The sequence below is a fragment of the Nansenia antarctica genome (assembly GCF_963989245.1).
Source record: "Nansenia antarctica genome assembly, chromosome: 4".
NCBI classification, from domain to species: Eukaryota; Metazoa; Chordata; class Actinopteri; order Argentiniformes; family Microstomatidae; genus Nansenia; species Nansenia antarctica.
The window spans coordinates 56,617,978-56,645,477 of record NC_137689.1 but is presented as its reverse complement, the minus strand read 5'-3'; the positions used below and the strand labels follow the sequence as shown (position 1 = coordinate 56,645,477).

Here is a 27,500-nt window from a genome sequence, read left to right as displayed (position 1 = left end):
TTCCCTGTGAGTTTTCTCAACTGACAGTTTTTTTTCATATAGCACATTTGACGTGGTCAGAAAAGCCTCGGCGTAGGCTTTGTTAGGATCATCATTAGCATAAACCTTGTTCCAGTTTTGTTTCATTAGGTCCAACTTGAGGGAAGCGATGGCTTCTGGTGTTCTGTGTTTAATCTGTTTACAAGTGATGTCTTGTATCCTATTTTAATTTTTAATTTTAAAGATTTTGGGAAACATTGCAAGAACAGGAAGGTGGTCATTTATGAGTAGTCCACCTAATATTTCGCTTTCGATTCTATTTCTGTATCAGAAATGTAGCAGTGATTGTTGTTATTCTGCTTGGTTCTGTAATGGCAGGAAATAGGTTGCTGAGTTGGAACACATTGATTTGATGTCTGATGGCTGTTGTCCTTTTGTTTCTATTTGTTTGACAAATCAATATTAAAATCACCGCATACAATTAGCACCTTTTTATCATTCAATTTGTCAAACATACCAGTTAGTTTAGCCTTGGCAGGTTCCTGGTGTTCTATATACACAGTTTATGATTATATTTTGGGATTTTTCCACATTGATTTCTACAGTTAAACATTCTGCAGGTGAGAAACAATAATGAAATAAGATGGAGCTGGAAAGATTATCCTGTCATAACAGGAGATGGAACACCTTACAATACAATCACCAACTCACCATCATCTTGAGTGTGTCCAAAGTAGATGGAAGCACTCGTCACTAAAACACAGACACAACTCATGAGACTCACTACGTGCAAACACTCATGCACGAGAGAGAGAGAGAGTGAGAGAGAGAGAGAAGAATGAATGAATGAATGAATTAATGGTCTTTATTGTCATTGATATAGTACAGGTACCATACAACGAAATTTGGGAGGGGGGGCTCCCCTGGTGCTAGGAAAAAAACTAAAAACAAGAAGGGAAAAGAGCTGGTTTACATAAATAAAGGCTATGTACACTATCCACTATACTATACTATACAAATAAAACACTGTGCTGTACTCTATGCTATGCTATACCTATTCTAACATTTCCTATCTCTGAACCTTACCGAGGGTTGTCATATTGCACATAGTGTTATTGCACATTCATTTAAAATGTCGCAGTTTGCAGGTTTGAAATGTTCACAGTTGTGTTTCAGTATTGCACTTGATTACAATCTAGTAGCTGCCATCAAATTGTCTAGATTGTCCAGGGCCTAGAACCTAGGTCTTTGCTGTGTTCAGGGCCTGAATGGCCCTGGGGTAGAAGCTGAGCTTCAGTCTATTTGTCCTTGCGAACATGGTCCTGAACCGCCTGTCCGAGGGCAGCCGAACAAAGTGTTTGTTCCCAGGGTGGGATGGGTCTCTCGAGATCTTGGAGGCCTTCCTGAGGCAGCGTGTGTTGTACAGCTCTTCCAGAGAGGGGAGGGGGGCGCCGGTGATCTTCTGGGCCGATCTCACGACTCTCTGTAGCGCATTCCTCTCTGCGGCTGTGCAGCTGGAGAACCACACGCAGATGCAGTAGGTGAGGATGCTCTCCACTGCGCAGCGGTAGAAGGTCACAAGCAGCTCCTGTCTGATGTGGTTTTTCCTGAGGACTCTCAGGAAGTAGAGCCGCTGTTGTGCCTTCTTGATGATGGCTGCTGTGTTGGTCTTCCAGGACAGGTCATCCTGTATGTGCACCCCCAGGAATCGGAGGGTTGAGACTCTCTCCACGCTCCCTCCATCGACGAGCAGGGGCTGGACCTCAGATTTTTTCCTCCTGAAGTCCACGATGATTTCCTGGGTCTTTGACTGGTTCAGCAGCAGGTTGTTAACCTTGCACAGCTTGCCCAGCTGCTCCACCTCATCCCTGTACGCCGCCTCGTCCCCCCCCGAGATGCAGCCCACCACGGTGGTGTCGTCTGCAAACTTTACGATGGAGTTGCTGGGGTGGACGGGGGTGAAGTCGTAGGTGTAGAGGTTGTAGAGGATGGGGCTTAGCACGCAGCCCTGGGGGGACCCAGTGCTGAGTCTGAGGGCTGTGGAGGTGTGGGAGCCCACCCGCACCCTCTGGGGGCGGTCAGACAGGAAGTCCTTGATCCATGCACAGATAGAGTGTGATAGTCCCAGGTCTAGTAGTTTGGTCACTAGCCTGTCTGGAAGGATGGTGTTGAAGGCAGAGCTGAAGTCCACAAAGAGCAGTCTCGCGTAGCTGTTTCCCCTCTCCAGGTGGGATAGAGTGGAGTGGAGAGTTGTCACGATGGCGTCCTCTGTGGACCTGTGGGCTCTGTAGGCGAACTGGTATGGATCCAGGTTGGGCGGGAGGCGTGTGACTATGTGGGCCCGGACTAGTTTCTCGAAGCACTTCATGATGATTGGTGTGAGTGCCACCGGGCGGTAGTCGTTTAGGCAGCTCACCGTGCTTTCCTTCGGGACTGGGTTGATAGTTGAGGTTTTCAGGCAGGGTGGGATGGTGGCCTGGGACAGGGACTGGTTGAAGATGTTGGTGAAAACCCCGGCCAGCTGGTCGGCGCAGTCCCTCAGCACCCGTCCCAGGACGCCATCTGGCCCTGAGGCTTTTCTGGGGTCCACCGCCTTCAGCACGCGTCTCACTTCATGCTCTGTGAGGGTGAGGCTGCTGAGAGCTGGAGAGAGTGGTGTTTGTGTTGTGGTTACCTCCGTTCGCCTCTCGTCGAACCGGGCGTAGAAGGAGTTCAGCTTTTCCGCCAGCAGGGGGTCGTCCTCCGCGGCTGTGAGCCTGTTGGCTCTGAAGTTTGTCATGTGCTGAACCCCCTGCCACACCCGCCTGGAGTCGTTGCTCAGGAAGCATTCCTCAATCTTCTCTCTGTGGTCTGCCTTGGCCTCCCGGATGCCACGCTTTAGGTTAGCCCTGGTGGTGCTGTACAGCAGTGTGTCCTTCGCTGAGAAGGCGTTGTCCCTCTCCTTGAGCAGTTTTTGGACCTTCACAGTCATCCATGGCTTCGTGTTGGGGTAGACCCGGACACGTTTGTCCACGGTGGCTGAGTTGGTACAGTTCACTATGTGGTTCAGAACCGACGACGTGAACTGTTCCAGGTCCTCATGCTCATATTCCTGCCATGAGGTGTCATTCAGGCAGATCTGCAGTGGAGCGGACCCTGCTGGCCAGGTTCTGACAGTCTTAGTGGTGATGGGAGCACTTTTCCTCATGGGAGTGTAGGCTGGGATCAGGAGGATTGACACGTGGTCAGACATGCCTAGATGAGCTAGCGGTCTAGCCTTGTAAGCAAGCTTGATGTTGGGGTATACCTTACAAGAAGAGAGAGGGGGGGACCATACAGTATGTATGGTCATTTGTGCATTGCATGCAATGCATTCATAACATTTATTATTTTCATTCAAACATTTTGTGCCAGTAAGCCAACAGAGAGTCCATTCAGTATGGCCCTGTACTGTAGTGTAACATTCAGAGTGGGAAGGTTCCATTCCAAGCAGCTGTCTGTCCGTAGGACTGAGTAGTCATCCCTGGCCTTCTCCATCTCTCCCACAGTCTCCTGTTCTACCGAACTTTAGTTTACTTTTTGTTGCTTAGCAATAGCGTACAGCCTGTCCCTCTGTTGGCTCATCACACAGCAGCTGATGCAAGTCTTTTCCACCATCGCTTTCTGAATACCGCAAGGACTGATACAAAGCTATGGCTCCCCGACCTGACAACTCTGTTGGGAGAAAAACTGACAAGGGTCTGTTAGAGTAAAAACTAGAACTGTGCAACTGTATATTTTGTGGACTGACCCCCGTCAGAGCGAAACTCTCTGAGAGAAACATAAAGTCATAGAGATGTGGTTCTGATGTGGTAATGAGCGGCTGGTTTCCTGCGTCTGGAGAGCCATTTGACTGTGTTTGTTGGAGCGCATCATCCACAGAACTACCGTCTGTCCTGTCTCAATAGATTCATCACAGCGTTCCCAAAGATGTTACCACTGCCCATATCAAATAAAAAAATACCAGGTTGCAAATAAATATCATCAGCATGGTGAAATGAGATGATTATCAACTCAGCACAGAGGAAAGAGAGAGACAGAGAGACAGAGAGAAAGAGAAAGAGAGAGAGAGAGAGAGAGAGAGAGAGAGAGAGAGAGAGAGAGAGAGAGAGAGAGAGAAACTCTTTACAGAGTCTCCAGAGAAAATTAGGTGTTGGTCTCAGACTCTTCGTGATCTGCTATGCTTACAGAGAGCGGTGCACTACAGTACACTATATAATAATGTTATATTATATATAATATATAGAATGTTATACAGTATATATATATATATTCAATTGAATAAGAACGTGTGTCCAAACTTTTGACTTGTACTGTATATATATATATATATATTATCAGTGGCGGCTGGTGGTGATACTGAGTGGGGGGGCTAATAAATCCATTAGGCCTAGGGTCTATACCATTCATTTTCACAATGGGCCACATGAGAAACCGGGACAATTGTGGAGGGCCGGACCAGTAGGCTGAACTCAATATTCTACTCAATATTACTTTTATCGCTTTATAAAAAGCTGTAAATTATATGGTTTTGACTAGCTGCTACTGGTAAGAATACATGTTACGATAAGGCTATGAAAATGTGGAGTAGGTCAAATATAGAAGAGCAAGAGGACTCATTTAAACACAGGGAAGTAAATGCAGCTAAAGTTTTCACCTTTTGCAACATCAGTTTGTGCCTATTATTTATTAACATTACATACATACAACATTACGACAGTGTAGTATTTCAACCTTCTGAAATGATGGCTAGGACTGGTGATATCAAGCGAAAGGTTCTTTATATACAAATCTGCTGACATACACTTGTGATCACTTTCTTTTTCAATAAAACAAGCTATTAGATATTAACTTTCAATTCAATGTACAATTCACATTTCTCAAAAACAACAAACTGTCAACTTATATGACGTCTTTCTACAAGACATTCTGGAACCTGCAGTTCTTTTTCTTCTTAGCTAATACAACAGAAATGTACTTCTGTCAATCAATCATGTAACATATTAATCAATCTATTTTAACTGTGAATCAATCATGTAACACAATCAATCAATCTATTTTAACTGTGAATCAATCATGTAATCAACTTTTTTTTTCCAGACTTTTATTCTGAAACTTTTTTCCAGACTTTTATTCAGAAACTTTTTTTTTCTGACTTTTATTCAGAAACTTTTTTTGCAGAAACTTAAAAAAATAATAATAATATGTTTATTCTGAAATCTTTTTACCAGTACGGTACGGTTCGGTACGGCACGCATTTGTATCCTACCTGTACCATTTCAGAAACGCTTCTCCATTATACACAACATACCTGGACCGACCCGGGACAGTAGGATGAGTTACGTGTCATAAGAGCACTTCACTTGGACACTACTTAATTTCCAATCATAGTGGAGGTATGATATATGGCATATATATATATATATATATATATATATATATATATATATATATATATATATATATATATATATATACATACAGGTGGAAAGGCTTTTTTAAAGGCATTTTTAACGAACTCCCAGCAGTCAAAACACGAAATTCTGTGATTACTACCTTTTCCAGTTGAACATAAACTAAACTATTTAAATGCTGCTATTTTTTCAGAGGATGCAAAGTTATAATGTAGCGTAGGCTATGGAGATGTTGTAGTTGATCCCAAAGTCTGTTCAAACCCAGGCAGCGAGACCAGCAGGAAAACACAATTAGATCTTCTATAATTCTAACTGGATAGTACTTTGTTTCCAATCATAGTTAGCTAGATTACTTACTTAGCTAGCTTACCTTAACCTACTTATCAAATGTACATTTTGTGATATAAACGCAGTGCACACACACCGACAATGCATGTCTAGCATAGGCACAGCACATCGCCATAATAGCGATTTTTTTGTTATGCTTGTTGTAAATAAAACCTAACCCTAACCCTAAGATAATAAGATGGTTATCATAATTTTTCAAATCTTTATTAATAAGTTATTACAGAAACAGTAAGTGACATTTTCCGAGAGCGAAATCTGTTGTGGTATTTGAAAATGGCGGTTAAGGGTGAACTCTGAACATGGGATGACGATGTTGTGATGAAATGTTCACTTGCACTTAGCTACACTTGCCGTTAGCCAGTCCTTTCGTTGAAACCAAGAAACACAAAATGTACGCTTTTGTCGTTTGACCGTTTGTGTTATTTGAACACCGTTTGGACGATGTGCCCCCTGTCTCTTCACTTCCAATTTTTCCTACATTAACGAAAATGGATGAAAAAGTAAATAATCCACCTTGCTTAGCATGCTAATACCCGCAATTGCCGCTTCACTTCACTACTCTTCTCCCCCCTACAGTCGGCCTGCCCTCACTGTACTGGTATTGTACTGCTACGCCCTGTTATTGGTCAAAAGTCAAAGTTAATTTAGCCCAAGTTTTCGGGAAATCAAGGCGGCGCCAACACACCTGTCAATCACGATGTGACAACAATGATTGGAAGATGATGTTAGGAGTTTGGGCTGTAAAAAATCATCCCATTTAGATATATCCTGAGTTCTTTGTGACTATTCGGTGCTGTTGCTGCTCTAGGTTCCACCAAAATCAATCAGTTCTAAGGTTTAACAATTATTATATATTAATTATATTATTATATTCAACAATTATTATATTTTAATATTTCTTTAATTTAATAACTTTCTCATATTTATTGTAAAAGATAGGGGGCGCTTAGCCCTGCTAGCCCATTGATACCAGCCGTCCCTGTATATTATATCCCCCATCTAAATTCATACTGTACAGTAGTCACACAACAGACACAAAGGAGATAACAAGCAACTGGGGGGGGGTGATATCCATTATGAAGGAAATATTCAGTAATAAACAGCATTATTGTTCCTATGTGTGACTTTGACGGATTGCTTTAAAGCAGCCAATAAAAAAAAGAATGCAGACTTGATTTGAGCGATTTAAGCAGAGAGAAAGAACTATTGATTATATCTCTATGGGCTGTCAGACAAGGGCATGGTAATATCCCGTAGGTGACGGTGCCTTTCTTTATGAGCTTTCCTTCCCCCTGCTAAGGCCAGCACACACACACACACACACACACACACACACACACACACACACACACACACACACACACACACACACGTGGCTTGTGAAATACTTTTCATAGGACATGCTCTGTCAGAATGGGTGGCCATCATTACCGTCGGAGGGAGAACGATTCAACGTCTGTGTAAATATTACTCTTGTATTACTGCTGTCCCAAGCGTGAATAATCGTCTGTTTCATTGGACGTGACCCGGAGAGAGAGACGGAGGAGGGAGCTGTTGAGGAAGCGTGGTCGGGGTGTGATGTAGATAAAGATAGCACAGAGTAATGAGTAACATGTGGGGCCTCCTGCCTCAGCAACTCTCCCCTCACAAAGACTCTTTTTCCCACAAACCCTCTTGTCACTGAGCCAGGAGTGATGTTGGAAGTGGTGCTACAACTTCTCTGTGAGTTATTGAAGGACAGCGTGCTGGCCATGATGAATAGACTGAGGAATTTGGTCTATAAATTGTGCGTGTGTGCGTGCATCCGCCCGCGTGCGCGTGTGTGTAAGAGAGGCCTTAGCCCAGTTTTCCACTGTGTGTTCTAATAACCCCCCCCTTTTGCAGACCACTCCTGCTGTCCCCCTGGACCTGTTAAAGAGTCTAATGACCAGCCATAATACTGCTGTTAAACGGACTAGCTCACAATAAAATACTGTAATTCCTCTTCTGTCGCTCATAATGGGCTGGAATTAATGCCAGTGTGCTGTTCATAGGAGCATCCGGATTAGTGGTGAGAGGGCCCAGTGTGCGCCTCTTCAGACCAGACACCAGTAATGAAACAGGGATATGCTCTGACATGAGTGCTCTTACTGGGGTCAATTATGAGTGGTCTGCAATCAGCATGTGGCACAATGGGAGACACACACACACACACACACACAATCATTGACTCATGCTCACTTACTCTCGCTCTCTCTCTCTCTCGCTCTCTCACTCTCACTCTCTCTCTCGCTCTCTCTCTCTCTCTCTCTCTCTCTCTCTCTCTCTCTCTCTCTCTCTCTCGCTCTCTGTCTCTCTGTCTCTCTCTCTCTGTCTCTCTGTCTCTGCAGGAGGTGGTGGTGGTAGGGGAGGAGAACTTCACCACTCCGTGCTACATCCAGATGGATGACGAGGCGTGTCACATTCTGACTGAGACCCTGGGGACCTACTGTCTGGTGGGCCAGTCCATCAGTGCTGCCACCACCAAGCGCCTCAAACTGGCCATCTTTGGCCCTGTCACCTGTCCGGCCCTGGAGTACCACATCCGCGTTTACTGCCTGGACGACACCCAGGACTCACTCAAAGTAAGGCGCAAGTGTGTGTGTGTGTGTGTGAATGTGTGTGTGTGCGTGCGTGACTGTGTTTGTGCGTGTTGGTGTGTGTGCGTGTGTGCCTGCATATGTGACTGTGTGTGTGTGTGTGTGTGTGTGCAGGTGTGCGTGCTTACGTGACTGTGACTGTGTGTGTGTGTGTGTGTGTGCGCACGCATGTGTGCGCATGTGTGCGCATGTGTGTGTGAGTGTGTGTGAGGGATTGTGTGTGTGTGCGTGCATGTGTGTGTGTGTGTGTGTGTGAGTAGCTAGCAGATGAAGAGTGGGCGACAGGCCGTGGAGGCTGTGTTTGTGTGCAGTAATAAGTGGAGATTTGAATATAATCTCCATCACCAAGCTGCTCCAAGACAAATGCAGCCGTGCTTTCGCAAACATGAGCCATATCATATTTATCCCCCTCCCCCACTGTCTTCCATCCATAACTCTGCCTAATGCCTACACCTACATAGGGAACAGATGAGGTATATGATTATTGCATTGGGGAGGAGAATTAGACATGGTTATTCCATTTGGGAAGAGCCAATAAGAGGAAAGAGTGATCATACTCTCACCGATCACTGTCACCGTCCAAACCATAGATTTATCTAGATAGGGTTATATTGCAAGCTTACTGCATAATGCCTGTTGAAAATGCTTCCCGATACCTTTGTGAAAATACACTGAATAACACACACACACACACACACATCATTGAAACGACTTAGCATCATTGATTAATGGCGCTTTTCCATTGACCAGACCGGTACGGCTCAGCAGAATCTACCGGCATTTGGCTCATGAGTGAACGGTGAAGACGCCTGGTCGGCACAGCTTGGGATTCCATGGAAATGATAGGGAACTATGTGTGAAAGAGGCTTAAATGTTGAAATAACAGTAATACCATGTTCATTGATAAAATGACACAAGGGATGAAAAGGGGGGATGGCAGTTTTAGAAGGGGGATGATGAAGCGCACTGGACTGAGGAACGGTCTAGCATAGGCACAGCACATCACCATAATAGTGTTTTTTTTGTTATGCTTGTTGTTAATAAAAGTTCTATGATGCATTGAAATGACATTAAACTAAGATAATAAGATGGTTATCATAATTTTTCTAATCTTTATTAATACGTTATTACAGAAACAGTAAGTGACATTTTCCGAGAGTGAAATCTGTTGTGGTATTTAAAAATGGCGGTTAGCGAAAAAGTCTATGAACATGGGATGACGATGTTGACGATTACCATTGACCAATCAACAGCCTAGCACGAAAGTACCGAAAGTACCCCTCTCGAACTGAAACTAAAAACGGCACGGGTACTATGGCCCGGTACGGCTCGGTTGGCAGTGGAGAAAGCAAAACAAACCGGGATCATGCGGCCCGGCACGGTACGGCACGGTAGTGGAAAAGCTCCATAAGAGGGCAAAGATTGACTAAGATTGGCCAGAGGGCATGGAGAGAGACAAGGACACAAGTTTCCCACTTAGAGAAAGATGGGGAAAAGCCTATGTCATATCCTGTCATATCCTAACCCTGTGTCTCTGTGTGTAGGAAGTCCTGCAGATGGAGAAACAGATGGGAGGGAAGCTACTGGATGAACCAAAGACCCTCAACTTTAAGGACAGCACCCATAACCTGCGACTGTCTATCCACGACGTCCCACACACACTGTGGAAGAGCAAGCTACTCGCGAAGTACCAGGTACGCACGCGCGCACACATACACAACCACACACACACACACACACACACACACACACACACACACACACACACACACACACACACACACACACACATATACACACTCTCTTGTTTGCACTGTTGTAATCTCTCTCTCTCTCCTCTCTCTCCTCTCTCTCTCTCCTCTCTCTCTCTGTAGGAACTGTCGTTCCAGCAGGTTTGGTCAGGTTCTCAGAGGAACCTCCACTGTACCTTCACCCTGGAGAGGTTCTGTCCCAGTACTGTGGACCTGGTCTGTAAGCTGTGTGTACGCCAGGTGGAGGGAGAGGGACAGATCTTCCAGCTCGACACCACCCTGTGTGAGGTAAGGAAAGCCATACAGTGAGCACACACACATACCATATAAATATGAAACACACATACACACACACACACACACACACACACATATACACACAGACACGTCAATTCATTCCCACACACATACCATGGCATACAGTCATAGAGAGAGTCGACTCTTCTAAACGTTGACATTTATTTTTTCATAATAAAAGTCTGAATAGTTCGACTGTTTGCCGACTCCCAGTTTCACCATCTGCTGTCACATAATAATGCAAGGAAACAGGATGTGGTGCACCATTGGGCATCTGATGTTGGAGCTGGTGTTGGGGCAGGCTGCTCATCTGAGGGGGAAGTAGGAGAGACTGGTCTGAGGAGAAGGGGGAGAGACTGGTCTGAGGAGAAGAGGGAGAGACCGCTGATTATGAATGCATGAATTGAATCATTTCTTGGTTTTTTATAGAATACGGTGACGTAGAGATAGAATTATTTGTTGCTGTAACAACATTTCTATATGACGTAATTATTGATTGAAATCACGTTTTCGATTGTGTTACTATTCAGCGGGAAACCAAACATGTGTGTCACAAAATGACAACAGTACAACATCACTATAAATAGAACTGTATTGCGTTCTTTGTTACTGAGATAATCAACACACGGGTGAAAACCATAACTCTTTATTTGTCAATATGCTACATGCTCTTCTCTCTTGCTGTGACTTTAATTAACCAAATTATTTACAGTAGTCTTTATTTACAGTATTTCCCATTAGTCAGCACCTTATTTGAGTGTTCATTCTGTATTTCTATATAAACAAATCATTTGGCTAATTTCCCTTGTCTTGGGTAATTTCATGAATCTCTTCTTCCAAACAAGGCTTATACATCTTATAAATGTACAGTACAGGATCTGATAGTGCACAATTAAAATGTTGCCTATTTATCTCTCATAGGCTATAATAAACAAGATCTCACACACACACACACACACACACACACATCTCTCCTTTTCTGTCCCTCTACCGTCTGTCACCACCATTTTGTGTCAGGGGTTGATTGAGCCTATTACAGTGGCCCTGCCGCCTGTACTGACCTGTGCATGTGAGCATGCCACAGAGCACAGCACAGGGGGAGTAATCACCCTTCAATCACAAAGACACACTGCCACTCTGACAACTCACTGATTTTGTGTGTTGTGAATTGAAGTGAATTACTGAATGGAAGTGCAGGCTGTGATAGCTTTTAGAGTAGCCCTGGCCTTCAACCTTCTGTCTAAGGGGCTGAGTGGTGTCAGGCTTTCTCTAGCTAGTGCTAGCGCTAGGACGTCGCTATTCATTTTTACATCTTTGATGCTGACAGCTCTTGTAAAAACTCTAGCTCAAATGACTGGCTTCTTATCAGAATCAGAGAATCAGAATCTGATTTAGTGTTGTATATTCGCACATACAGGAAATTGATTTGGTGAGGTTGGTGCCAAGAAACATACATAAACATATTGTATGTAAGCAAAACAACAATATATAAGCAAAAATGGTTTAACACTAGAGTGGAAGTCCCAGAGTCAAGGGAGAGGCAGGGCAGAGAGGCAGGGGGCTTGTTTGTAAGGCCCACTGCCATGGGGAAGAAACTGTTCAGGTGGCGCAAGGTTTTGAGAGGGGGTGGGGGGGCTGTCTTGTAGTCTGTGATCTCCTGAAGGCCTTTCCAGATTGACAAGGAATTTTGGCTACAAATGATTGTTCCAGCTTCGTAGAGTACTGTCGTCTGGCTTCACTTAACCTCCTTGCCAAGCGGATGATTCTTACTTGTCCATACAGTACAGTGAGACACCCTCTCGGGTGCTGATGTCAGTCTGTGTCAATCCTCTGTTCTCCTCCTTCTCCAGGACACCCAAAACATCGACACGTCCCTGCTGGACCCAGCCAGTAACATCACCACCCTGGTGGGACCCAATGCCTTCCGCATCCCCCTCTCCATCCGACAGAAGCTCTGTGGCAGCCTGGACGCCCCCCAGACCAGGGGAAACGACTGGAGGATGCTCGCACACAAACTTAACCTGGACAGGTGTGTGTGTGTGTGTGCGCGTGCGTGTGTGTGCGTTCCTGTGCGTGCGTGTGTGTATGCACGCGTGTGCGTGTTTGTGCATGTGTGTGTGCACCCCCTTTTACACTCAAAGCTAAAAGCCTATTCCTCAGCTTGAAAGGGGAGGGTGAGGACTATTCTGACTACCCAGCCTCAGAACCACATCATAAATCATTATCTAGATATGCGGTCATCCAGGGGACAGAGAGAAAGAGAGAGAGAGAGAGAGAGAGAGAGAGAGAGAGAGAGAGAGAGAGAGATGAGAGAAATGAAATACAGATGAGAGAAAAGAGAGCTAGAAGTCCCGAAGCTGGGCCTCTCTCTCACTCTCCTTCTCTCTCTTTCCTCCCTCTCTTCTCTTTGACTCTTTGTGTTGATCTGTGTGAGTCCTCCCAACCCAGCAGGGAGGCCTTATCACAGGCTGCAGCAGGACTTAGACCAGGCCATGCCAGGCCAGGGCCAGAGACAGGGACAGGGACAGGGACGGGTGGGGGATTAACCCCTTTACCCCCTCCCTCAGCCCCATGCCTGCCTCCCCCCCTCCCTCCTGCCATCCCACTGAAGGAGAGGGAGAGAGATTGACACACTAAGATGGCAGAAGTGACAGCCAAACAGTCAGAGCTGAGCTCAAAAGCAAGATGATTCAAGACCGGTCTTCCCACTATTCAATAGTGTTGGTGTAAAGTGTTTCATGTTTCATCACATGACAAGGCAGGGTTAGCTTTCAAACGGTTTGGAGTTCCCTTCAACGACACTGTGTAATCATAACCCCCCCAGTCTAGTCACAAAATTCAAGTTCACCTCTCTCTCTCTCACTCTGTCTCCTCCAACCCTCTCTCCCTCACCCCCCCTTCTCTCTCTCCCTCTCTCTCTCTCTCTCTCTCTCTCTCTCTCTCTCTCTCTCTCTCTCTCTCTCTCTCTCTCTCTCTCTCAGGTATTTGAACTACTTTGCCACCAAGTCCAGTCCTACAGGGGTGATTCTGGACCTGTGGGAGGCTCAACACTTCCCAGACGGAAACCTCAGTCGCCTGGCTGCCGTGCTGGAGGAGATGGGGCGCCATGAGAACCTTGTGCCCATGGCAACAGAGCACTGACACCAGAGAGAGAACAGAGAGCAGAGAACAAGGTCCATGGAGGAGGGAGAGCCGGGTGATGGAGAAATAGAGGGGGAGAGAGGGAGGGAGAAAGAGAGAGGGGAAATATTTTTTGCTGAGTGACAGGGCATGACTGGCAGACACTGACCTCTGCCTTACTAAAGGACAGGTAGACGTACACACACACACACACACACACTCACACACACACACACACACACACACACACAGGGAAAACAGCAGGCCACACAAAATCAATGGTAAAAACTTCAAGTAGGAAAGAGGAACAGTCAGTCATGTCAGCGACCCTCCCTGGTAGTATCTACTGTTGCTTGATACAGTTTCTTAGGAAACGCTTGTTTCTTCTGTCCATATATTGGATGATCTCTTACTCCTGGGCGTCTCTCTGTGGTCTAGAACCCTCATTGAGGATCAGGGGCAGGACTGTGGCACTCCCACACCACCTGTCCACGTTAGTAACCATGGTAACCCCTGGAACCAACATTTATGTTGAAGGACTGAAAGAACTTGTTCGGTGAATATATAGGTCTGTATTTAATAACACATCTATTTATACACAAATATCTCTCCTTTTGTATTTTATGCCGCCTGATGCTGATTACTTTGTATTATTATTATTATTATTATCCAGTGTGTCCTGATTTTTGTTGCTTAGTTCTGTCGTTATATTTCATTGTGTCATAGCGCCTCCTGGTGGAATCTCTCAGTAATGACTCATACAGTCATGGACAGTCTCTCTTCTCACAAACCTGGCAAGGTTCATAGCCGGAGAGAGACACAATCTTACAAAACCAATAGTGCAAGCATTAAAGTGTAAATAAGCCCAACATTGAAACTGTAACCTTTTAGTATGACTGTCATTATTAATATTAACTGTTATCATTCATGTTATGTATTATTATTGTTTTACAATTATGTGTGTTTTTGTTACTTTATATATTTTGTAATTATTTACAAATTTCCTACTTTAGTTAAAAAAACAAAACATATATTTTGGCTAGATTGTGCTTTCACAGATTCGATTTTTTGCCTACAATTTTGAGTCATATCGACTCCATGTTGGGTCATCGGAGGACGAGGTCCATCACAGTGTGGATGCTGGGTGCTAGGATGCTGAGATCTGGAGTCTGATTGGTCAGTCCATGCACTGCATAACAGAAAGGACCGAGGTCAGAGTGGGTACCATGAGTATGTTCCACTGATGATGACCTCATTATGAGATTGGATCAGAGCAGAGAAAGAGGTAGGAATCTCCTACAGTGGAAGATGTATGTAGTTTGTTGATATACAGTATATTTTTGTAGGACTAATCCAGCTGAATACGATTGCCTTTTACCAAATAATTGACCCATGATGTAAATTTCCCTGGGAGGTTGATATTCTGAACACGTGTACTAATCAGCTGAATTACAACATACAGTAAGCCTACTGTTCACTAATGACAGCTACTGTTGACTGGAACTCAATGGACGTTTAAGTTGGGTGAAAGATTTAAGTGTTCGTTCATCTTGCCAACTATGCCATCTTAACTGACAGACTGACAGACGGAAACCCATTAAGAAACAAACAATAATAAGGATTGTATGATAAGACTGAACGTGTGTATAATAACTGAAGATCATCACTGTCAACCCAACATTCCTTGAATGCAGCAGCACTGAGTCTGAATATTTTTGGTTATTTTAATTTTCTTCTGTACAAATTTTCCTAAATCCGTCTATGCAAAGTTGGCATCCTTTATAAACAAGATGTACTTACTCAAACGTGCTAGCCGTTGCATTCCATAGTTTCTCTAAGGCGTGTTAAGGTAACATTGTATGTACAGTATACTGAGCGTGTCCTACTCTTTTCTGGCACACTCATGATGTTATTGCAATTGCTTGCGTATCCTGTCAAGTTCTTGTACAAAGTGTAAGAAAGAATTTTTAAAACTAATAATAAATTATATTTATATGCAACACTGAATCCAGATTGCGTCTCTTTTTTGTTTAATTGTGGCACAACACATAGGTGTGGGGAGGGGAACGAGTGTGTGTGTGTGTGTGTGTGTGTGTGTGTGTGTGTGTGTGTGTGTGTGAGTAAGAGACACACACAGGAGAGAGAGATGCATCAGACGCATGAAAATCACCCCAAAAAAGAGAGCAGACTTGGAGACTGACAGCATTTATTAGGGAATGTAATCCCGATCCACTCTCACACTCTCATATCTACATATGTACAGATTAAATAAAACACAGGCCATAGTGGTGGAGTGGACTGGGGGGGTTATTCTGTACACAAGTTAATAGGCAGACAACCAAAAACACTTCTTCAACATTATCATTACAAGTCCATCAGTATCAATACATTTCAGCATTATTATTTACAATTCAATTCTGTGACGGGAGTAATGTGCAAAGGCAACCATGGGTGAGAGACCTTTAGGGCGAGAAAAGCCTCTATGTGGACACAAGTAACCTAAGCAACGCCAACATCCATGAACCCACAACTACCCTCATCATCATCATCATCATAATACAATAATATCTAATATATAATATCGAGAACATTTCAGTGGAGCAACAATGACATTCCTTTGGATGGCTAAAGCACTCTATTGAAGTGAATATTGAATCCACACTATGTGTAAGGGTTATGTCCAACCCCTTATGAAGAGAAGAACCAACCGCGGGTTTCGGTTCCTGAAGTGGGCAGAATCAGGTCTGGAAAGATTGCATGTACAGTAAGCTGACTAGTCCTTGATTGGCTAGTATACCCTCTGCATACCCTCTGTATGACTGAGCATAATTCTTGATATACCCATTCCATCAGTGTGCTGTGATTTGTTGACTGTAAAAGCATGGGTCGGAAAAAAACATTGATATTGAGATTGATGTTACAGTAGAGCACAAATGGGCAAAACATACATACAATACTGTTATATGGCTTTAGATGGACAGAGCAGAACCTCCCCTGTCCTGAGCCCTCCTCTCCTGCAGGGGGCACTGCACTGTTTGTCCTCGTGTTTCCCTTCACTTAGACGGCTACTCAGCTTTCACAGAAAGCATAGCCAGACAGACCCCTCCTACTGGGACCGTCTTCAGGGTCAAGGAGAGAGCAGATATCTCCCATTCTCCTACTCTCTCTCTACCTCTCTCCTGCCCTGCCCCCCTCCCGTGTCTCTAGCTGAGTGACGCTGGGGCCACTGACATGTCTCCAGGTGATGCTGTAAGAGTGTCTCTAGGGGACGGTGGGTCCTGTCACAGTTTGATGTCCTGAGACTCGGACATCTTGGCCAGAGTCTTCTTCACTCTCAGAGCAGTGAGGCGGGACGCAGGGTTGTGGGCCCAACACTCTGTCATCAGCTTCCCCATCTGTCTGAGACACTGGACACACACAAACACACACACACACACACACACACAGACACACACACAGGTCAGAGGTCAACACATATGTGCTTCTGTTGCTTTTTGAACGGATTAATAATAAACAACAATAACAAAAAAAACACAGAACAATAAATCCACCAAGATGAGGGTCCTCTTACTTCATCACTGCTCCAGCGGTTGGCAAACGAGGGTCTCTGTCTCTTGATACACACCACCTCCCTCATGTCCTCGTAGGAGGGGTCTGTGGGCACCAGATCATGGTAGGGCAGCTGGTACTCTTCTACGATGCCTAGGAGATACACAATGGACCAGAGTTACCTCTCTACAGACTGTACCATAGGTCCACAGCTAGGAGAGGAGATGTGATCATCCACACTCTGCTGAAAGAAAGCATCTGGAAGGGTTACTGTGATGCATACATACTGTATTGTTTATATGACAACAGATGATACTTTTTTTTGGGAAAGTATCTTGTAGCTATTCCAAAAGCATTGCAGGGAAGGAAACATAAAAAACAAAAAAACATGTTAGGCTAGCGACACATGCAGATCGGACAGCGGTGAGCAGCAGCAGAGGATTGTGGGCCGCCTGACCTCCAGAGACGCAGCGGCGGGCGATCTCCCACAGGATGAGGCCGAAGCTGTACATGTCGGCCATGATGTAGGACTGGAAATGGTTCCTGTTGAGGGTCTCGTCCAGCACCTCAGGGGGCATGTAGCGCTTGGTGCCCACCCGCGTGTTGGGGGGGATGTCCACCTCGTTGGTGTCACTGAGAGAGGGGACGTAGGGAGAATGTCTTTATACAAAACTGCATTCAGGTTGGATTTCAGGCAGGGGTAGCACAGACTGAGGTGAATCTTTGGTGGGATAATCATAGGTACAGTATAAAAGAAAACTACTAATAATGTGCAGGTGTTTGGGAAATCTGTTTCTCGGGCCTGGAGTTGCCGTATCTAACCAATGTAACTGGTTTATAGCAGTTAACTCTCAACCTCCCCCACAAGTACCTGATGAACTTGACAGCCAGGCCCAGGTCTGCAATGCAGCATGCCCCGTTCTTCTTCACCAGGATGTTCTTGCTCTTGAGGTCTCTGTGGGCGATGGCAGGCTTGCCCTGGGTGCCAAAAATCTCTGTGTGGAGGTGGCAGAGGCCTGACACCGTGGAGTAGGCCAGCCTCAGCAGGGCCTTGATGTCCAGGGTGGTGGACTTGAGGTAGTCGTACAGAGAGCCGCTCTCATGGTAGTCTGTGATCAGGTAGAGCTGGGTCCACGATCCCGTACCCTTAATGTCAGCCGCAATGAAGCCTGGGGCAGGGAGGAGACAGGGGTGAGACACACAAACACATGCGACACACACACACACACACACACACACACACACACACAGATACCCTAAACAGGTACTCCCTCCCTCCTTCCTTACCCAGTATGTTCTCGTGCCTCATGAGGACAGTCTGATAGATCTCCGTCTCTCTGAACCAGCTGGCCTCCTCGGTGGTGAAGAAGACCTTGACGGCCACTCTCTCTCCTCTCCAGCGGCCCATCCACACCTCCCCGTAGCGGCCCTTCCCAATCTGTTTGACCATCTGGATCTGCTTGGCTATGGTGCGCTGCACCTGAGGACGGGAGGACATCAAAACATTATTATTATTACCACCATCCTCGCTAAAATCATCATTATCATCATCATCATCATCACTATCGTTACAATCACTATCACCGGCATCGTGGTCATATCTTATTTCCTAATGTGACTGAGGGGAAGGTGCTTATCTAGTGTCTGTCTTCTGTTGGGACTGATTTAGGGGGCCGGCTATTGTGCATAAGAGTGTGATGCAGTAGTGAGGTCTCACCAGCAGGGGGAGTCCTGAGCCAGAGCCGGAGCTCTGAGACTGTTCTATCAGATCCTTGAGACTCTCTCCGGGAGGGATGTAGGTCTCATCCTGCTCCAGCCCGATGCTGTAGCGGGGACGCAACTCCTGTCGCTTATACCTGGAGACCAACAATCACAGAGTTATTATAAATAGAGTCATTCCTATTAAACGGCATATCAACAGTTAACGCTGTTATGAATCTCCTCTAGGTGTGTGTGTGTGTGTGTGTGTGTGTGTGTGTGTGTGTGTGTGTGTGTGTGTGTGTCTGTGTCCGTCCATGTGTGTGTCTTCTCACCTGAAGTAACAGAGGATGATGATGACAAAGAGGATGATGATGCACACTGTGATCGAGATGAAGAGAGCCATGTGGTGGATACTGCTGTCCACGTAATCTACAGAGACGAGAGGGAGGGAGGGGGAGGGGGAGAGAGAGAGAGAGAACACAACCACACAGTCAGTTCACACTCTCACAGAGCACAACCTGCAGTAACACCAGGGTCACCTCAACGGCACAGATCCCCATGTCAACGCAGGCTATGTATCTCAGTTATGGGGATAACCTTTCCTTTCCTTTCCCTCTAATTCTCTCTTTGCTTCCCCTCTTCCCCCGTCCCTCCCTCCCTCCCTCCCCATGGGATCGATCAAATTCCCTTCCTGAATCCCTGAGATCAGGTGTCACACTGACATCGCCACGGCAACCCTAGAGACCCAATGCTGCACTGGGGCTCTAGCCTTTCTGCCAGGCTCCTGTCAGTCAAACACACACACACACACACACACACACGTGCATGCCCGTGCATGCCCGTGGCCTGCAGAAGAAATGATTGGACTCCGTTTACAATTTGCCTCGTTTGACAAATCAATTTGTCTCTGACTGATCTCCTTGATAGACGTAACCTCACACACACACACACACACACACACACACACACACACACACACACACACACAGCGGGGCTATGTGTGTGCGTGGTGGTGTCTAGCGGAGTGACAGATGGACAGATATCTAACATCCACGCCGGGGCAGGAAACTCAAGCAGGCCCTGGGGAGAGGCTGTCCTTTTCATTACAGGGTGAGAGAACAAGCCAGGCCTGCAGGCTCTATTTCACCCCTGCCTCCCCCCCCCCCCACACCCCACCCCTCCCCCCTCTAACCCCCGTCTCCCCCCTGCCTCCCCTCTGCCACCGGAGCAGCACGCGCCACTTCAGCCAGCACCACACTGTGGTTTGTAACAGTTTAAACTGTCACTACCCATCACACCCTGGCCCGAACTGAGTGAGCCCATTCGAAAAGCCACTCATGCAGGGTACAGGGTTACAGAGTGTATGTGTAGGGAGGTGTGTGTAAGTGTGTGTGTGTGTGTGTGTGTGTGTGTGTGTGTGTGTGGGTGTGTGTGTTTGGAAAGGGTCCGCTCTATCTTACCAGGGGTCCTCAACGGTGGCAGAGTAGGATGGTCTTTATTGCAGAAGTTCTGGTCTGCACAACACTCAATAGCCCTCCTCTTACGCGCATTCCCTGTGTCCTGTTCCAACACACCATCAGAAAACATCACGGTGAGATTCCACAAACCCTGCTCAACAGAATTAAGGGTTGTTTACAACGCTGTTTATTTGTGGTAAAGCAGTTGTTATTCGTCTGGTAAAGCATTTGGCTGATCTCCCACATGTTCCTATCCTTGAGAACCGTGGTAGGGTTGTGGGGTCTGATTTATAGAGAGCTGGAGTGACTCATAGACAGCTTATAAAGACTTATGGGGGCTTATAAAGCTGACTGAACACTGCATCTCCAGCGACTGCTTGCTCTAGAATGTTATCACGTGCACAGTCACACGCACGCACACATGCACACACACACGCACACACGCACACGCACACACACACACACACACACACACACACACACACACACACACACTTGACTTACCCTACACTGGAACTCGTAGCCCGCTTGCCCCAGACATCCTGAGGTGAGTACAGGGACTCCACCCTCCTCCTCCTCCACCATGGTGAAACAATAACCACCCTCAACGCTGTATACATCAACAACAACATCATCATCATCATCATCATCATCATCATCATCATCATCCCCACCACTATCAGCATTATTGTCATACTAGCCCTTCATCTTTCAGATAATGCCATCTTTGAGAAAGAGTAGGTGTCAATTACAATCCAATTATAGAATTAAACGTGTGCACTCGAACATCTTCTACAGTGGCTGTGGCACACGTGATTGGATTTTCCTGATAAATGCATGTGTATTTTTGTGCAGCTAATTAGTGTTCTATCTACAGGATAATTACAGACAGAACTAATGTCTAACTGTGTGTTAAAGACTTGAAGGCATACCAATTATAGACACAGATTAGATCCAGCTAATGAAACGAACCACAGTATCAACACTGCTCCTCCAACACTCAAACTGAACAGATAGATCCTCTGATTCTCTCTCACCTTTACACTCATTCTCTCTGTATGTGTTCATGTTTGTGTGCGTGCGTGGGTGGATATGTACGTGTGCATGCATGTGTGCGCGCGTATGTGTGTGCTTGTGTGTGTGTGCGTGCATGCGGGTGTGGGCATTGCGTGTGCGTGCGTGCGTGTCAGTGTGTGTCAGTGTGTGTGTGTGTGTGTGTGTGCGTGCGTCGTGTGTGTGCATGCGTGTGTGAGTGTGTGTGTGTGTGAGTGTGTGCCATACCTGCAGGTGTTGTTGGTGGAGCCCTCAGCACAGTAGTGGTAGCAGTGACACCAGAGCACCCTCTGGGCTGGGGCTGAGGCTGTGCTCCCGCTGTCATCTTTCCTTCTGTCCATCGGCCCCTTCCCAGACGTCCTCAGTAACATGGTGTCCAACATGTTGGCTAGAGGGGCAAAGAGAGAGGAGGGACCAGGCTTAGACCCAGGACACATCCAAGGGAATTACATGGGTCCTGTGTCATTCTACTGGCTGCACCTTGGTTCTAATAAAACTTAAGTGCACAAAACTGAGGTAAATTAAAGTTAGAATAAATCAAAGCATCTAAAGTGGCATTTTGCTCCACATTTCCACTCATTCTTTCCAAACACGCTGGAGAAATCCGAACGCCTTGGCACGGTTGCCATGGCAACGTAGCTACAGAAAGTGTGACAGTGTCTGGTGAAAGCTACCCCGCTGCTCTGGCCCCTGCTCAATGTACCTGCCTCGGTCTGGAACCAGAATAACCCTGCCACCGCAACATTTAATACACTCACAGCAAGAGAGGAGAGTTCTCACTAGAAAGACCTTTTTGTGCTCAATGTGTGTGTGTGTGTGTGTGTGTGTGTGTGTGTGTATGTGCGTGTGTGTGTGTACGTGCGGGTGTATGTGCGTGTGTGTGTGTGTGTGTATGTGTGTGTGTGTGTGTGTGTGCGTGCAAAGTTCTGGGAAAAGCTCTGGAACGAGTGTGTGGCATGTCGTTCCAATATCCAAGCCCATATATCTAACACTCGTTTTGGCAGAGAAACCGAGCGGACAAATGACTGTGTGTATGTGTGTGTGTGTGGTGTGTGTGTGTGCATGTGTGCATGTGCGCGTGCGTGTGTGTTTTGTGTGTGTGTCCACATTGTCCTCTGAAGAGTGAACATACTCCACCATCAGTAAGGCCAATATCTCTCCAGCATTAAACACTCATGGAATTCTGATTGGATGCTTTAGTGTGAATGTGCTGTCAAAGCACCTTATTAATTAAGGACTTTATATAAAAGCTCTAATGTTTTAGAACTTTCAACCAGTAAAAGTTGAGAGAGAGAGAGAGAGAGAGAGAGAGAGAGAGAGAGAGAGAGAGAGAGAGAGAGAGAGAGAGAGAGAGAGAGAGGGAGTTGGCCATGAGGTAAACGTTGTAGTATCATTTGTGTTTTATACCCACTACAATAACACAGCCGAGAGCAGGCTACACCGCAGAGCCAAACAAGGTTCTGCTCATATACTTTAGTATCAAAACTCAAGTTACTAGCACACCTCGCCCTTTCCACCCTGTAGCCTTTTAACCCTTACAGGGCCCTATTATGCACTTTTTAACTTGCCGTCTTAAGTCTTAATTAAGACGCACCGCCAGGTTAAGACCTACCGCCACCCTTATTATGCGCTTCATACGCGCTACTGCTATTATGCCGGTGTCGATAGGCGCCCACACATAAGACGTAATACTCCCGGGCATATATTACTCATTGTGGGAGTGTTCATATGTTAATGAAGTGCACTAGGCGCCCCTGCTATTATGCGATCTGACTTTGCTCCTAGCGCTAAGAAGTGGTTTGAAAAGTTCTTAAGTTTAGACTTCATGCACGTTTTGAAACACGAGCGCGCCTCCGCGGTTTGCGCATGCATGTGGGCACACATGAACACGCACGTGGCTCCACGGCAAGACGTCAATTACGGTCACAGTATAAATGCTTTATTTCAGAAGGGAGAGGCAGAGAAGCGCGCTGACCTCCTTCTTAGGACTTCCATAATAGCATAGCGCTAATGACTTAACGCAGCCGGTTCTTAAAGGGAATGGCACCTGGCACGCTGATTGGGTTGATTGAGAAGACGCCCAAAACACACCCATGACTAATTTCTTTGCTTAGCGCCGGGTTTTAGGCGCCCACTACCGCACGCATAATAGCAAAATGGCCTTGACCACGCCTCCACGTCTTAAGTTTAGATCTACCGCCTCGTCTTATTGCTTAAGACTTATGAAGTGCATAATAGGGCCCACAGTCTCTTTCACCAGTAGGAGGCGTGATGGAAATCTAAATCATCGAACGTGAAGTCACTGTCATAAAGATAAACATGACACATTAAGACTGAAAACAAGACATAATTACTGATGGAGAAAACATAGGTGATGTCAGTGTGTGAATTGAGGTACAGTAACACTAACATTGAACTTTGTGCTAAATCAAGATACAGTACAAGGTCGTACGGAGCAGGGCACTCACAGGTCATACTGAGCGTGAACTACGGTAACACTGGAGGCCCAAAACCAACATCCCCACCACTCCAGAGCTACCATGTATGTGTACATGCATGTGTATTCACTTACCTTGGTAAATTTGCAACGCAGCGAAAGTGTTAACAGCTACAGCTTTTTACACAGCTGCTTATAAACAAATTTAAACAATCCAACATGTGTTTTGATTATTTTTTTATTTTTGTATCAATGTGCCAGTCATGGTCATGGGGACCACATATCCTTGTGTTGACTGGATCAGACACTGTGAAGAGCTGCGTATGGATTATGATAATTTAAGGTTTAAAACAGAGCATGATTAAATACATAGTACGACAGCTTGACACCAACTGTCCCCCAAAGGCTTCTAGAGGGCCAATCAGAGAGCAGGGCAGTCTGGGTGGAGATTGATCACTTAGACTGAGAGTCTATGGAGGGGGCCCCGCAGAGGAATCCCCTTCTACTGTTTATTCTCTCTCTCCCTCTCTCCCTCTCCCCCTCTCTCTTTCTCTCTCTCTATGCTCTCATAGATCCTTGAAGCCATACTGTAGTCATTCATGACTCTGCTCAATGGTAGTCTATATGACCCAGACAGATCAGATACTCTTTCGTCCAATTTACAGAACGTAATTTCAGCGCAGGTATTTATTCATTCAATGTCAGTCTTGTCAGTCCAATCAAAAGAACACCTTTTAATGTGTTCAAGTCAGTAGAATTACAGAAAATAGGGTAAATAAGTACCATGATGAAAGCCAGCCCACAGTGCAACCGTTGAGAACCTGAGGTGAATAGCCCTGCGTTGGGGACTACCTGTGGAGAACAGCTTGTGAGTGTTTTTAGGGTGTGTGTGTGTGTGTGGGGGGGGGGGGGGGGGGGGGGGGAGGGGGGGGGGTGTGCATGTGATTCATGAGTGCTGAGTCAGAGAGGAGCAGACACAGCCAGAGTGTTCCTTTAGGAGCACACTCCGTCCAGTCTAATCTGAGAGTTCAGTCAGAGGGAGGCTACTATCGGGGGGGGGGGGGGGGGGGGGTGGCGGGATTTTGGCACATTTTGGCTATGGCCTGGCATGCACTCTATCACACATTCCTTTTCATGTGTGTATCTGTTGTGAAAATGTGGCTGAAAGATACATAAGAAGGACTCTTTTATCAGTTTATCAGTGCCATGATTCGGTCCAGATTGATATTATTTAGGTTTTGGTTTTATTGAGACTCACGTAAAAGGCAAGGGGAACATACTGGACATGAAACTCCTTCTTTCCACTGCACCACCAGGCATGCAACAGGAACACTCCGTCCATTCCACAGGACTGTTGTCATTGGTCTGATGAGGGGAAGAGAAACCCCTGGCCCACTGGAGTGAAACAGGGAAAATCCCAGCTCTCCCAGGGCTAGAGGCATGGTGTCAATCCCCAGGGTTGGAGAGCTGTTTAGTCTCTCACTAAGAGCACTACACTACCCAGGAAGCCGTAGGAACACACACTACAGTACCCAGGGAGCAGGGGAACACAGTACACCACCCAGCGAACAGTTGTACACACACTACCTCCCATCTCTTCATTAACACATGGTGGGTAATGGGATGGGTGGCTGCTGTCTTGGAGAAGGAGAAAGGGGGGGCGCAAAACCCCGGACCCCCCTCAATGACCCCCCCCCCCCCCCCCCCCACCTACCCCTAGAGAGACGGTGATCCCAACCCCTGCAGGGCCATAGCCAGGCACAAGGACACTTTAATGGTGCCTGGTTGAGTTGGTTTGGTCCAGAATTGAGAAGATATGTTAGTGGTGGTAAGGGGTCAATGTGTATAAGGGATGTGTGAGTGAGTGTGTGTGTGTGTGTGTGTGTGTGTGTGTGTGTGTGTGTGTGTGTGTGTGTGTGTGTGTGTGTGTGTGTGTGGCATCTGTGTGTGTGTGATAGTGGGGAGGTGTCTATGGTTGAGCGAGGATCGTGTGTTAGTGGGCGTGAGAGGTCCGTGTGTGTGTGTGTATGAGGGATGTCAGGCGTAGTGAGAGAAGGCAGGTTCATTACTGAGTTGCTCGTGTTAGACAGTCTTTTACAACAGTAATTGGTTGTTAACACAGCAGGGGAGACTCCATCACTCTGTAACGTGAATCGTGTTTCATATAGGCTCCACAAACAGAGGGCTTTCCTTTCTCCCTCTCTTTTTCCTCTTTGTTCTTACTGCGTTTCGATTCTGTACGCGCCAGCTGAGCATAGCTATCAATCAGGCCAGAGACTAGTCAACGTCTTAACGAAGCCTCTGGGTGTCAAGCTGTAGAGTCGTTAAAACAATGCAATAAAACACAAGCAGACGCAACAAATGTCGGTATGAAACGGCTGGATAATAACAGTATATAGGTGACTGGCTTTGAAGACTAGTTTGTCAAGTATCCCAGGCAACAGCCAACTGCTGCTCATTACGCCATTTATCCCAATGGTCTCTCTCTCTCTCATGCACACACACACACACACACACACACACACACACACACACACACACAACAAACAGACTTTTGTTGTGTCAGCCGCGGTGCGCTCCCAAGGTCGCCCCGAAACCTGATCTGCATCCCCCACACATTCCAGAGGCTGTTCCTCTAACGAGATACACACACACATACACACACATACACACACACACACACACACACACACACACACACAGAAGCACACAGAAGCACACACACGCAACGACAATCTCACACATGACCACACACAAACTTTTACTGGCAAATTAACATTTTAAAGGTTTTACAGTAGCTGGGCGTATCGTCCATCAAGCCTACAATCCTCTCCAGTTAGTGTAGAGTACTTAATATGTTGATGCCATTAGAGGAGAGAAGAGGAGGAGAGGAGAGGAGCGGAGTGGAGAGGAGAGGAGAGGAGAGGGAGATAAGTTACTCCAGGTGGTCAGAGTAAATCATACCCTCAAAGGAGACATCTTCCCCAACGTCTCCAGAGCACTCTGACCCAGTGGGGGTCACCCCCGAGCTGCCACAGTGCCATACATCATCCCCCATCCCTCAGCCTCCCAGCCCCCCCTAACCCCCTCTTAACCCCTATAGGCTTCAAAGCCCCTGCCACACTACACACACACACACACACACACACACACACACACACACACAGTCCTCAGAGGAGAAGAGCATCTGCTTCACACCGTGGACCCTCACCAATCTGTTCTGTGTTTGGTTCCTCTGAACCTGGGTGTTACACTGTGGCTAGAGGGATTGGGGGATCCCACCACCCCGCAGAACTAATACCCCTTCGGATTTAAGGTACTCACATCAAGACAGCCCCTCCGACTCACCAAGCGCCCCCCTCCCGAGATACCACCCGCCTCCTATGAGCCCCTATACCCTATACCTGTCAGGGCTTCACCAGTGATTTAGCGCTGCCAGACCGAGAGAGAAAAACCTTCCACATATGTCCACATAAGAGCCACAGAGTCCTGCAATCTAGGGAGACAAATTACCTCTCCAGCAGAAGAATGGGCTGCAGGGAAATAGATGAGGGTTATGAACAGCATATGACTGCTACAAAAGTCAGACACAAATACAAGAAGAGAAGAGTGAACAAAAACAAGAACAGATCCCTGTTTCTGGTCTGATATTGAACATCTGGGCAGGTTTCTTGGATGGCTACACATCAGCATGCAGGGTGGACCTCCGTTCCTATGATCCCAGATCAAAGGCTTCACCTTTGGTGGATGAGCAAGTT

The 27,500-nt window shown here is 46.4% G+C and overlaps 2 protein-coding genes across 2 annotated transcripts in view; one reads left to right on the top strand and one right to left on the bottom strand.

The window, feature by feature from the left end:
- The window catches only part of unc5cb (unc-5 netrin receptor Cb), a gene marked incomplete at both ends in the record, with an annotated part of 132,802 nt that extends 119,236 nt beyond the window's left edge, over nt 1-13,566 (top strand). Inside the window, 5 exons of the mRNA XM_080528833.1 lie at nt 8,129-8,362; nt 9,922-10,071; nt 10,252-10,416; nt 12,276-12,454; nt 13,407-13,566. Of these exons, the coding sequence (XP_080384959.1) occupies nt 8,129-8,362; nt 9,922-10,071; nt 10,252-10,416; nt 12,276-12,454; nt 13,407-13,566 (888 nt within the window). The remainder of the gene's footprint in view (nt 1-8,128; nt 8,363-9,921; nt 10,072-10,251; nt 10,417-12,275; nt 12,455-13,406) is intronic.
- A 3,260-nt stretch (nt 13,567-16,826) lies between these two features.
- bmpr1bb (bone morphogenetic protein receptor, type IBb) overlaps nt 16,827-27,500 on the bottom strand; it is a gene marked incomplete at both ends in the record, with an annotated part of 16,900 nt that continues 6,226 nt past the window's right edge. Inside the window, 10 exons of the mRNA XM_080528839.1 lie at nt 16,827-16,952; nt 17,117-17,247; nt 17,552-17,727; nt 17,966-18,263; nt 18,382-18,574; nt 18,812-18,950; nt 19,128-19,224; nt 20,256-20,355; nt 20,757-20,862; nt 21,534-21,693. Coding sequence (XP_080384965.1) covers nt 16,827-16,952; nt 17,117-17,247; nt 17,552-17,727; nt 17,966-18,263; nt 18,382-18,574; nt 18,812-18,950; nt 19,128-19,224; nt 20,256-20,355; nt 20,757-20,862; nt 21,534-21,693 — 1,526 coding nt within the window. The remainder of the gene's footprint in view (nt 16,953-17,116; nt 17,248-17,551; nt 17,728-17,965; nt 18,264-18,381; nt 18,575-18,811; nt 18,951-19,127; nt 19,225-20,255; nt 20,356-20,756; nt 20,863-21,533; nt 21,694-27,500) is intronic.